We start from the raw sequence: 13010 nt of genomic DNA, 5'->3' as shown, positions 1-13010 counted from the left end.
ATGCTTCTATTGAACAGATTATAGCATAAAATGATCTAGTAGGCAATGTGGCAAAATATTAACACTAGTTTCTGCTAGGTTGTGACTTAACATTTTTGTATCTGTATTTTCTATCGTGACCACCTATGGCTTGTGCAATTATTTAAAAATGTGTCTTTAAGCAGTAACTGGAACATGTGTACAATCTTTGAGCCCAGGCCCTTTGCTCTGCCCGGGTCCCCTGTAACTACATCACCTAGCTTCACGCCATTAATCTGCCTTATCGCTACCTGAAAAAGGGCCTGAACTGGATATAGCCCAGCAGCCCTAGATTTCTGAGTTAATCACGCAATGAAATGCTACTTCAAGTGACTATTTCGACACCATGTTTTAAAGAGCAAGAGGTCCCCCCCCAGTCCTGTACCCCGAGGCCTAGACCAGTCACTGACCAGGGTTTCCTTAGAGAATTCTAAGGATGACAGCCCCACCTGTGCCTTATTATGGAAACAAAGGAAATTTCTGCATCAGACATGACTTAATCTCACAGTAAATATATTTACCACCACTTCACTCCCGGATTTTCAAGTATCTGAATATGTAATTTTTTTTTCCTAGAGACTTAAAACTGTCAGAAGAACAAATCTAGAGATCCGACTTTGGTTCAGATATTTCAATAATGTTTAACTCTTAGTTTCTGTGATATGCAAAATAAGCACCCTAATGCCTAGCACATACTAATGTCAAATTGCCTGATATGTGAGCAGATTTACCACTTATAAAACCATACAGGTAACATACGAAACTCCCAAAGTGTAACAGTGGCATGTGTTTCAGAGGAGAACGTGGCCCATGGGAGGCCCCCAGCGGGGTTGGTGATCCTGGCCCCTCTGAACACAAGGCTTCCTCTTATGGCAAGCTGCCAGGCTTGGTCCCCTGAAGGAGTCATAAATTTAATGAGTCAGAAATCACTAGAATCTGGCATCAATTTGTCCGAGCATTAGAAATTACACTTTATAATATTTGCATTTTTTGAAGTTCAGAAACAGGCCAGTACTTTGAGGAAATGCATTACTATCTTATATATACGATAAATTGGCTGGCCTCACATTAACTCATCCTTCTCTGAGGTTGTCTGGTGTACCTCTTCAGCACACAGTGGCCACCGAGTTTGTAGTCTACACTGGAGCACTGCTGAGAGTTAAAGGGGGACCATCATAATGACCGCCAGACAACAGCCATGAATGGGACTGTTCTGGGCACACCTGGGTGCAGAGTTACCCTACCTCTGACATCAGTCCCCTCCTTCAGCATCTCCTTCATAAGGAATGGAGGCCCTCAGCGATGAACAGCACACTGAACACAGACATATACTATTACATCTCAGTAAAGCTAGGAAATAAAATTAAATTAAAAATATTAAAATTAAAATAATAAAACAAAATAAATCGAGTCTTTGTATGGAATGAGGTGCCCTGGAATGGCTCCCCTCACTTCCCAGGCTGTCCGAGAAATTCACATCTAAGCAGGCAAGAGCCTGATCTGTATCTAAATAAATTCCCCGGAAGCCACGTTGGCAAGACCGCCCCTAAAAATAACCTTTCCTCAAGAACCCTGTAAATGTCTGCCTTGCTCCTTCATCCAGCTGTGCTCTGGGGGTAGGGAAGAAATCAAGATGCTCAAGTATCAAATTTAGCATCTTCAGACATAGGTCCCACCTCGAGCCTCCAGTCCCCTCCACAAAGCAGTAAAAGCAATGGTCATAGGAACACAGAGAGGACCAGACCAGTAGACCTGAGGGAGGTCACACGGTCAGTTTATCAGATCAGTTTGCAGCAGGAACAGAGAATACATCCCATCAGTACTGACTTCACGTGTGGGCACAGGTAGTGGTTAACCATCCGCGTTAACAGGAGGTTAAAAAGCTTCACTTCAGCTATCTTAAACAAAAGTGCTTTCTTAGCACAATTCTTCTTCTGTTGTGCCTGAAATCTGGGAATTATATAATAGGGTTACTGTCTTAGGAAGGTCACCTTTAAAATATTGGAGAACTCTGGGAAGGCAGGTTTTGGAAATCTAGTTTTTAGGAGGAGACAATTGCAGTGTCAAAAACATGCAAAATCAATCATTTGGAGAGCCTGGGCGTTGCAAGAGGTGTTCAGGTGAACAGGGGGAAGACTGCACCGCCAAAAGGGGCAGAGAGAGGTGGGGTCTCGGGTGAAGAGAGAGAGGATCCAAACAGGAAGGCAACAGTCAGCCAACGTTGCAGTTTTACTTCATAATAATTTCTCTCAAAATTTTGTTTCGAGAGTAAAGCATTTGTTGAATATAAAAACCTTTTGATCCTTTTAGAATCAAACATCTCTGGTAATCATTTCACAAGACACACATATATCAGAACATATTGTACACTTTAATTGCATGCAATTTTTATTTGTCAATTACACCATAATAAACCTGGAACAAAGGGGGAGAGGACATCCCTTCGTCATGAAACTGGGGATTTCTTTGCCCAGTTGGGTCCAGAGGGATTCGCCATATTCTATATTCTCTCTGTTTTCATGTATGTTTAAAGTTTTACATAATAAGAAGTTAAATAAAAGAAAAGCAGGATTTTTGGGTGCAAGGGAGTCCTTGGTACTGTCACATCACAACATGTTACATACAGCGAATCTCCGCGGAGCCCAGTCTCAGAGAGGAACCCTGTCCCCCGGGACACCAGGCCCAAGGTGGACAACTCTGATCTAATCTCTTGCGTCTGGAAGTCTCACCTTCTAGTTCCAAAAGGGAGTGTGACTCAGATACGTAGGCATCCTGAGCTCTAGCTTCCTTTGGAACTGAGTCAGATCAGCAGTGAATTGCAAAGATGTGCCCCTGATGGCACCTCCTATACCGTGCCGTTGGAGAGGGTTAGCTAGCTTTTGCTGTGGTCCCTTCCTCCTACTTTATTATTTCTGTTGGACAAAGTCACTGCTAGAGCCTGACATAGAGCAAATCTGTGAATGACAGTATGAACCACCCCTCAGAATGTAGTCTCTCACTCCCATCAGAGGTACCAGTTAGAAATTAAAAATTTATGCACACACACACTCTTCCAAAAGGCAGTGAAAAGTTAGGAATGCTGAATCCCAGTCTTGTGCTCTGGGCTGTCGGTTACAAATCTGAGCAGGAAGCAACAAAAACAGAGAAGTCTGGTGGTTAAAAGCTTTGCCACTTGTAGACCAAAATATGCAATAAAGTAATTAGCATCTCTGCATTTTATAAAATTTCAGTTGTGAGAGAGAATTACATCTTCATAATTTAGACAAAAATTCTGTGTGTTTTTCAGCTACCATTTCCCCACCCTCAGCCACCTGTGGGCAAGTTACTTAACTTCCTAGGTAAAAGATGCACATAACAATACTCAGCTCTCAAGATTGTTTTGAAAATTGAATAAAATGATATCTATCGTCAAAACAGTGCCCACCAAAGAGTTGGGAAGTAGGAACACTGTATCAAATCGCCTCCCTCTCTTTTTTTTAACCTACTAGCAAAACTCTATATTAACATAGCACTTTTAATATATTGGCATTCTTTTCGTTTTCAGGGTTATACTGAAAAAATTTTTAAACATTCTTTTATGCCAAAATTTAACATTAAAGGTTAAAGTATGCAAAAAGAAAGTAATCAGCCACTTCCTATTTCATACAATTACAAACAATAGAAATTTTACAGTTTGCAACATGTAAAATACATGATCTGCATTTTTCCAACTACAGTGGTCTCCTCCACACATCCCATCTCATCCTGCTTCCCTGAAAACAATTTCAAAACAGAAAAATATTCCCTCTCTGGGTAATCTCTAAAGTGACTGCAATTCTGTGTGTGTCCTTTACACTTTCACGATTGATAGTCTCTAACACCCAAAATACTGAAACATTTTTTAAACCTTAAAACAAAACACTTAAATGAGAACAATTATTTATTTATTTTCTTTAATTTTATAAATGATAAAATAGAAAAACAAAAGCTATCTTGGGGTTAAAGTTTCCATTTAGCAAGTTAAGATGAAACAAATTAACTTTTTTCAGTAATCCTAACCGATTTTCAATAGTCTTGCTCAGTGAAGCTATCAATGGCCATTCGAGTTGCGGAAGGATTTACGTCACAGACTTGAGCACAACACCATAAATAATTTCTTGCAGCTTTTAACTTCCTGTGAATGCATAACTTATCTCACAAGCTGAAAGATAGCCCGTTCCACAGAGCCAAGTCTTTGGGCTTCTGTTCCCAGAAGTAAACCTATTCAAATACCACATTCACACTGACTGGCAAAGTTCCAATGGAATACCAAGGTGAGGCTTCTCCAGGAAGAAAATCAAAGCCATGTAGACAGTTCGGTGGTTCCAAGCAGTCCCATATATGCATGTTTTCAGAGAAGCAATGCCAACACCACTCCTCCCTCCAGGAGTCCTCTACTTTAGCTCACCTCGGCGCCCCCCAGGTAGATCTTCTTCCCCCTTTCCCCTCCCCATACCGTGTTTCCCCGAAAATAAGACAGTGTCTTATATTAATTTTTGTTCCTAAGGACATGCTAGGTCTTATTTTCAAGGGATGTCTTATTTTTCCATGAACAAGAATTCACATTTATGTTGAACAAAAAATCAACATTTATTAATAGACCGTAGTCATGTCATCACAAACATCAGCATAACCAGCCAAACTCTGAATTCCATCAAGAATTTGGGGGGAGCTGTAGCAATGACTGCCGCTAGGTCTTATTTTCAGGGGAGGCCTTATATTGCTAAGCTTGAAAAAAATTGCACTAGGTCTTATTTTCGGGGGATGTCTTATTTTCGGGGAAACAGGGTGGTTTCATGTCACTCCCATACCCAAATCCCTAGCCTTGCCCTTCCTCCTTGACGTTTCCACTGAATATCAAGCCCTCAATCTAAACCCAACTAACCCCCTTATCTTCTAAAATAAATAGGAAAAGCATTAAAGATAAGGGTACGAATGAATAGAGTTTGGTTCTATGGCTTGTTCTTGTATGCAACTGGTCAAGGACCTTGAATAGAGCAGCACCATTAAGGTAACAGGTTTTATTGGGTTGAACCTTAAAAAAATACAATTTTTGGAAAAAATTATTGGACCAAGAATTTCACATGGTTCAACCTAATACATATAAAGTATCTCAAAATACTAATTGAGAAATGAAATTACTAACATTCTAGTAATTATTTACATCCTCTTTGAATATAATGATATGACTTAAAGATTCCTTAGGGCTTTAGAAGACAGGATTTCTTAATTTGCAATAGCAATTATAATTGTCTGTATAAGACTCAAACATAGCTTCATATGAAACACTGTTTTCATTCCCCCAAAACAATCTCATAGTCACCTACATTTTGTCCTCACGATCACTAAAAAATGAGTTTTGTCCAAGATAGCATGCCTTTGCATTCATGAAAAATTTATATAATAAGAATGTGCTTTTAATGTATAATAATTTCTAAGGGCTATGACTAACATATTTACTCCTTAGCAAAGACAAACAAACAAAAGAGGATAGCTCCAAGTCCTGCTCACTTCTAAGTCTTGGATTTGACATGTGTCATTACTCAGGCCAGTTCTGTTCCAGGACCACACGCATCTTCAGAATCACCTGCATCCATTCTGTATTTTCCAGTTCCACTACTCTGAAGCATAGCATGACTTCCAAAAAAAAGTTTTATCATACTTTAGATACAAAAACACAAAATTTAAATTTATAATTATCTGAATAAGTGAATTTGTAATTTTATTAAGTAGGTAAAGGTTTAAATCTGGAAAAAAATCATTTAAATAAAATTTAGATTACCAAAACTTTGTTCATTAACATGGTGATACCTTTTATTATAATTTAAATAAAATTGCATGTATGATTTTTCTTTAATCCCCAAATCTCTAAATTCCAAATTACTTAATTTTTAAATAAAACTTAAAATTTTTAATTGCACTAAATTTTTTTCAGAAATAAGACTCACTCTTCCTTCATTCCACAAATGCGAGTGCAAACTGAGCAGGCTCAGTGTGGGCCCAGAGGCACCAAGACAGGAGGGCTCCGGGGCAGGAGGGGGACCCTGAGGAGGAGGGGCTCGGAGGGTAGGAGGAGGGGCTGTGGGAAGAGGGGAGGAGTTGTGGAAGAGGAGGCGGGGCTGTGGAGGGGAGGTGGGGCTGTGGCGTGGGAGGAGGGTCTATAGAGGGGAGGAGGCGGGGCTGTGGGGAAGGAGGCGGGGCTGTGGGCGAAGAGGAGGAGCTGTGCAGTCAGAGAAGGCGGGGCTGTGGAGCTGGAGGAAGGACTGTGGAGGAGGAGGGCTGGCTGGGAAAACACCTGCGGCAGCGGAGAGCAGAGGCATGGGAGCACGGCCCGGCCTGGCCACCACTGTACGGGCCGTGACCGTCTCCAGAGGCAACAGGAATCGCAGGGATCTTGGGACTGGGAGCACTGTGGCCAGGCTTGTGCTTTACAAAGATCACTCTTGCCAGCATCGTGGAGAATGGCCTGCAGACAAGCATGGTCTCGGAGGGTGACAAAGCACGAGGCCACCACCCCAGTCCAGGCAGGAAGCGCTGAAAGCCTGTGGCCCTAAAGCACGTAGCAGAAAGGGCAGGGTCCAGAGGACTTCCCGAGGTGGGCTCCTCAGGAGGGGGGAGAGAAGGAGGCCTGTCAGTGGCACCCCGGTCCCCGGTGTGGCACCTGGAGGAAGACATCTCCATTCACCCAGACACGGAGCCCCGCAGGAGGGACACTAAGGAAACAGACTCCTTTCCTACCAGCCTGGCGGCATGGGCACCCCCCTAGGGGCTCCCCCTGACCTCTGTCTCCTGAACTCCACTCCAGGCTCCAGCTGATCCCCGGCACCCTGCAGGCTGTCATACCTGTCTGTCGGATGAAGGAAGGAAGGGACAGTCATGCTGTGCTCCTTTATATTTTGCTCTTCAATAGGTGAAATCATCTTTAGTTTCTGATCTAGAGAACTGTGGGGAGGGAAGGGGTATGTGTGCAACATATGTTCCCGACTTCTTTAGAAAGACCCATCTCTTGCCCTCAAGATTTCCCTTCCTTTGCAATCTGTTGAGCACAGTAGCTAGCTCACTTTACCCTCATCTCCGCTTTCTGTTCTTCCTGGAAGAATCAGTACCGTTCCCAGGGAAACGGTGATACAGTCCAGACTGTCCTCCAACGTATTCCCTGTCAACTCCTCTGCTCATCACAGCAGCTACCACCCACTCCAGATCCGTGCTTCTGTAGGTGTCCCAGCTGTGCCACAGCACTGCCTTCTGACAGCTTTTGAAGCTGCATTCATTACGTTCCCAGCTAAGGGTTTTATTCCTCCCCCACCCCACCCTCAAGGAACATATTTGGGATTCAACTTTTTCCCTGGTGAACGTGACTGAGGGGTAAGGCAGCCCCCTAAGAGAAAACGAAAAGACAAAGAGTGACTTTGTCTTAGAACACCTGCACCTGACTGTCCACAGCAAACCAAGGGCACATTTGGGACCATTGTCCCTCTGGGGGCAGAGGGTTCTCAGGGCTCACCCTAGATTCTGTCTTTGCCCACCTGCCCATCAACTTCTGCCAGACATCAAAGGCTACCTGAGACCCCAGCTCTCCTTCACTCAGTGGCCACATGGACATAGGACGCGCCCCTCAGCACTGCGGTTCACTGCCCTGCACCTGACAACACGACCTGTACCTATTTAGCTCTGCACCCAGACACATCTCCCAGTGCATATACAGGCTCTGTTCATTAGCTGTCCACTACTTTGTCAACACCACTGCCTTGAGCTTTAAGTCCAGGGGCTCTAATGGTGAGATCATGTCTGCTGAATTGGATTTATACCACAGCCTGCCCTGGAACAACACGGACTTATTTAATACTTTTATAATCTCTCCTGATCGCTCTCAAATAGATGCCTTCCTCACAGCCTCTAACCTGTTTGCTTGGGGCCCCAGCAGGGGCCCTCAACCACCCACATCTCTTCTGCAAATAATACCCTACAGGAACGTGGCTCTTCCAAGCTCAAAGCCTGCAGAACTCTGCTCTGTTTGGAGGGTGAAGCCCACACTTCCCTCCCTCCCCTCCCAACCCTCCCCCCCCCCCAGCATCCCAGGGCCCTCCATCCTGGCCCAGTTACCCACCAAATTTTCTCTCTAAACTCGAAGCTGCATCTTTAGCTTCAGTGGAGCCTGCCTCCGCTTCACAACCCCTCCATCCCTCCATTCCACCTTGAGCAGCAGACACATCTCAGACACAGGGGGTTCCCTCATCTCTTTGGGTGGGTGGGTGGGGGGTCCCATGAAATAATGGACATGTGGATGTTATGAGAGTGCTAAAGGGCTACGTAAACATGTTACTGTTATGACATCACCCTTAACACACAGACACCCCAAAAAACCCACAATAGCCGGGAATGCTCCATTTCTCTTTCCTCCCCATTCAGCTAATATTGACTTATTACTCAACTTAAGGCCCATCCCAAGTTCTATTTCCTTATAAGCCTGTTATATCATTATTCTCACCAACAATGATTTTCCCTATTTGACCTTTATATAATAAGCACCTGCAACTTAATATAAAACAATTTCTTATGTTCTTTCTAAGTGTCTGAATGTGTAACTCCTATCCTCAAAAGTACATCCAGGGAGGAGGGAAGCTGCTGTTTCATAGGCACCGAGTTTCAGTCTGGGATGATGGAGAAGTCTGGGAGTTGGGTGGTGGGGACAGCTGCACAACAATGTGAATGGATTAATGTCACTAAATTGTACACTAAAATGGTAAATTTTATATTATGTATATTTTACCCCAATTAGAAAAGCACATCAAAGTCATGAAGGAACAAATCTTATGTTTTATTGCCCTTCCAAGTCCAAGCGTGGTGCTGAGTACTGTCACACCGCCTGATAAAGTGAACTGTGTTTGCTGCACAGGATAGTAACATGTGAACGTTTACAGATCATTCTGCAGTGCATAAAGCTGCTTCAACTTAAACTAGCTTAACCATTTGATCCTGCAAAACCCTGTCACAAGTATCATTTATCTTCATTTTCTAGAGGGACACATGGAAACCCAAAAGGTTAGTGACTTGATTATGGTCAGAGAGCACCAGGCTGAGCAGACTCACCTGCGTCTCACGAAACCAAGAAATTTTCACAAGCTTTTCATTAACTGTTCACTTTGTTGGAACCTTTAGTGCCTTTTCTCGCAGGAAAAATTCATGCAAAGGCATGTTTCACTGTGCAAGGAGAAGGGCCTTTACCTTGGCCTCTAAGCAGCAGCTGCTCTTGAGGGGACTCAGAGGGGCAACTCTGGGGTTCTCAGCTCTCTGTTTAATCCCAACCCTGCAGGCAGCTGCTCCCATGTGCCTGACCCCCTGTGACAACATTTTCGCCTGGATAACGGGACTGACAGGAGGTGCTCCAAGGTGAGTGGTGACTTAGTCCATCTAAACTGTGAATATGCAGAAGCGCTTCAGTTTCTTTAGGAATGATAGGAGCCAATCAGAACTCCGCATGTGGAACAAATGAAGGACTCCTGCTTCCTGCAACTGGTAGAGACATTTACCCATCATCTGACCATACACAGGTTAAGAATGTAAGGCCCCTTGACGCCTGGAAACATGAGCCACTTCCTTAAAAGGTCTGCGCCTGCCTCTGCAGTGGGGAGGACAGTTCCCTGTGCTTGGGAAGATAGCGCACATATTCAGCATTGCTGTCCTGACAAGTCACCTCCTGATTAGGCTTCAGTGGAATTAGAGGCTGAACGTGTTCCTTGGTTCTGGGACAAGCTTGCTTTTAAACACCGAAGCTCTAGAAGTTTCTACAGTCCCCTGAAAAGAGCCTAATTTACGTGAATATGAATATTCCTACTCATTTACTAGACAGCCCTGAGAGAGAAGGGGAGCACTGGAAAATGACTGTAACTCCTTATGCCAAATGTAACATCTTCTGAATTGCCTCCTTTTGGAAAAAGCACTTCCTCAAAAAATTGAAAATAAGTGCCACATGATCCAGAAAGGATATTTGCACACCCATGCTCACAGCAGCATTATTCACAATAGCCAAGGTGTGGAAGCAACCCAAGTGCCCACCAACAGATGAATGGATAAACATAATGTGGAATATTAGTCCGCCTTAAAAGGGAAGGAAATTCTAACACATGCTACCACATAGATGAACTTAGAGAACATTATGTTGAGTAAAGTGAGCCAGTCACAAAAGGATAAATACTGTATGACTCCACTTAGATGAGGCACCTAGAGGAGTTAAATTCAGAGACAGACAGTACGATGATGGTTGCCAAGGGCTGGGAGAGGGGAGAATGGAAAGCTATTGTTTAATGGGTGCAAGAGTTGAGCTGAGCAAGATAAAAAGAGATCCGGAGATGGTAACGAAGTGAATGTGCTTCACACTACTGAACTGTACACTTAGGAGTGGTTAAGATGGCACATTTTGTTATATGTATTTACCTCAATTAAAAATTTTTTCTCGTTAAAAAAAATAAAGCACTACACTTTTACTAAGCCCTCCTGTAGCACGGATCACCACAGCCCAGGAGACTTTGAACTGTGGCTATAATTAGGCACCACGTCCGCTACAACGCTGCAGACGTCATTGTGTGCTCCCAGCATCTGTTGACAGATCTCATACCCAGCATATCACTGAAATGGCAACTGTGGAGAAGGTGGCCCACAATAGAAACAATGGCATTTTCTCCTCACCCCGTTCCAATGGTTTGTCTCACAGGACACAAATAGAGGCCAAGGCTCTGGCTACACTGACTTCACAGTTCAATATTATTTCACAGACTCGAGTGGTTCCATACCAAAAGTAGAAATAGGGTATCTTCGGAGTTTCTCAGGTCTGTGTCTAACGTACTGTTCTGTTTTGTTTTTACCCCATGTCTATAACAGCCAACCTATCTAAAAAGTATAGAAATTCTCATTTTTAACTTTTTAGCATTACCTTGAACTGGGATCAGGAAGTACAATTGTTTTTTAATCATATACTTCCCATGCTATACAATTATGATATTCCACAGGAAACCAAAACCTAACAAATTACAAAGCCATTATATCAAAAAATATTGTGAATACATTTTAAAAATTAAATATATCAGAAGACATATGTTAATGTGGTCTCTGGAAACTGACATTAGTTCTATTCCGCTATTGTACCTACTTTAAAAAATCAACAGAAGTCATTGTGATTAGACTATTACTTCCAAAAATTATGGGATGACTGTCCAATTCCTTAGCTATTTTACTGTTCCTCATAAGAAAATAAAAAACAATCTTTGAAACAAAGACGTATAAGTTGATTTTTTTAATCCATGAAAAATATAACAATTAAAATTGTGAGAAAATTTTTTTAAAAGAAACACACTAAAAATTACTTTTTAACTTCTTGCTAATGACACATTAGTAACTTTCAAGCTATGCATTTCTCTCACAATAAGTCAATAAATATGGTAGAAGGTTTGAAATTTTATTTTCCTTTGTAGACTCAAGTTCTACTTATCACTCTCATTCTTTTGTTTCCAAGAAAGCAGTGTTGGTTGTAAGTCAGGAAACTCGGGTGGGAAATCAAATGTAGCTAAATTAGAGCTTTAAAATAATAACAACAACAATAATAAAAGGTGTTTTAAGAGAGAGGATAGACAAAAAAAGAGAAATCCTGTCATAAAAATAATGTTTGGATATTTGATAATTATCCAAATATGGGACTTCTCTTCTTCCCATTTTGCTGGGAGGGAATAGGGTGTGTTCTCCAACCATATACTCCTTCACCACAAACTATCACCTGGTCACCCACAGTGGCAGCTACACACAGCACTTCCCATGCACGCATATGGTTAACAAAGGTTATCTGCTGACAGGCAGGACCTAAGAAGGGAATCCACTCTGCCCCACCCCCAAATAGGGGAAAGCACAGGGCACTCTCTTGCCATGGCATGGTGTCATGAGGCTGGTGGGCAGGTCTGCGCTGCCAGGCCTGCCCCAGCCAAGCTCTTGCCAGTCAAGCAGGAGGTGGATTTATCCTCCTGGTGAGCATCCCTGCTAGTTCCAGCCAAGGGGATCAGGAAGAAACCCTGGAGAGTGGAATGTTCCACTGGGTCCCAGAGGGTGCCAACCAGGATGGCATGGAGCTTTTAGGGCTGGCTCAGTCCCCCGTCCTGTGCACTTACCTCAGGGACCCATAAATAGAGTGTGGATAATCATTGCTTGATCATGAATGTCCAGTTTTCACACAGCATCCCCTCTAAGGAGCCCAAGACAGTTCAGAAATGGTTTTCAGTGACTGTTTGGGGCAGCCCTGTGAACACCACGGGGCCAGGAGAGTGTAACTCTGCGGCCAAGGTCACACTCAGGCGTCTCAGGGTCTGATCAGATGCAAGTCAGAACAGAAACACTTAACACTGTTCGTTGTTTTGTGCTCTCATGTCACGCACGCGCGCACACACGACACCTGGCTTCACGCCTGTCGTGGATCTGCTCCCCTCTCTAACCGGTGCCGGGCTGCGAGGGCCCGGGACAGCGCGACTCCTCCTGCTCGTCACCACGCCTGGCGACATACACGCGAGGAGACACGGACACGCGAGGGGCACAGACACGCGGGGGGAAGCACGGACTCGCAAGCCCACTGACCTTCCTCTGCTGCTTCTCCCAGGCGGGGTCCAGCAGCAGGTCGCGGTCCCACTCCTCCTCCTGGATCATGTACTCGTCCTCATCGTACACGTAGTTGTACTGCACGCCGGGCTCGACCTGGTTCATGGTGCCGGGTGTCGGGGGCTGGACGTCGGATTCGGACTGACGAGCAGACGGCGGGAGACGCGGAGACGCGGAGACGCGGTGGGGCGCGGGCGGAGTCGCGGCTCTTCTGGGCGGCTGGCCGGGCGCTGGGTCGCGGGGAAGCACCAGCTCGGAGGACTTGCAGCTCCGCTCGGCTTAATACCTGCGCCCCATCACATGGCCGCTCGCCCCGCCCCCGCCACGCCCTTCGCGGGCTG

General features: G+C 44.3%; 1 protein-coding gene across 1 annotated transcript in view; it reads right to left on the bottom strand.

Moving 5' to 3' along the window:
* Window positions 1-12929, bottom strand: part of ACTN2 (actinin alpha 2) — a 62502-nt gene extending 49573 nt beyond the window's left edge. The window contains exon 1 of the mRNA XM_090263399.1: window positions 12649-12929. Coding sequence (XP_090119525.1) covers window positions 12649-12774 — 126 coding nt within the window. The 5' untranslated portion in view covers window positions 12775-12929. The remainder of the gene's footprint in view (window positions 1-12648) is intronic.
* Between the last annotated feature and the right edge of the window lie 81 nt (window positions 12930-13010).

This window comes from Furipterus horrens, unplaced genomic scaffold, assembly GCF_987537825.1.
Source record: "Furipterus horrens unplaced genomic scaffold, mFurHor1.1.pri manual_scaffold_15, whole genome shotgun sequence".
In the NCBI taxonomy this organism is placed as follows: domain Eukaryota; kingdom Metazoa; phylum Chordata; class Mammalia; order Chiroptera; family Furipteridae; genus Furipterus; species Furipterus horrens.
Note: the sequence above shows the minus strand (reverse complement) of the source record. Positions and strands in the feature narration are given on the sequence as shown.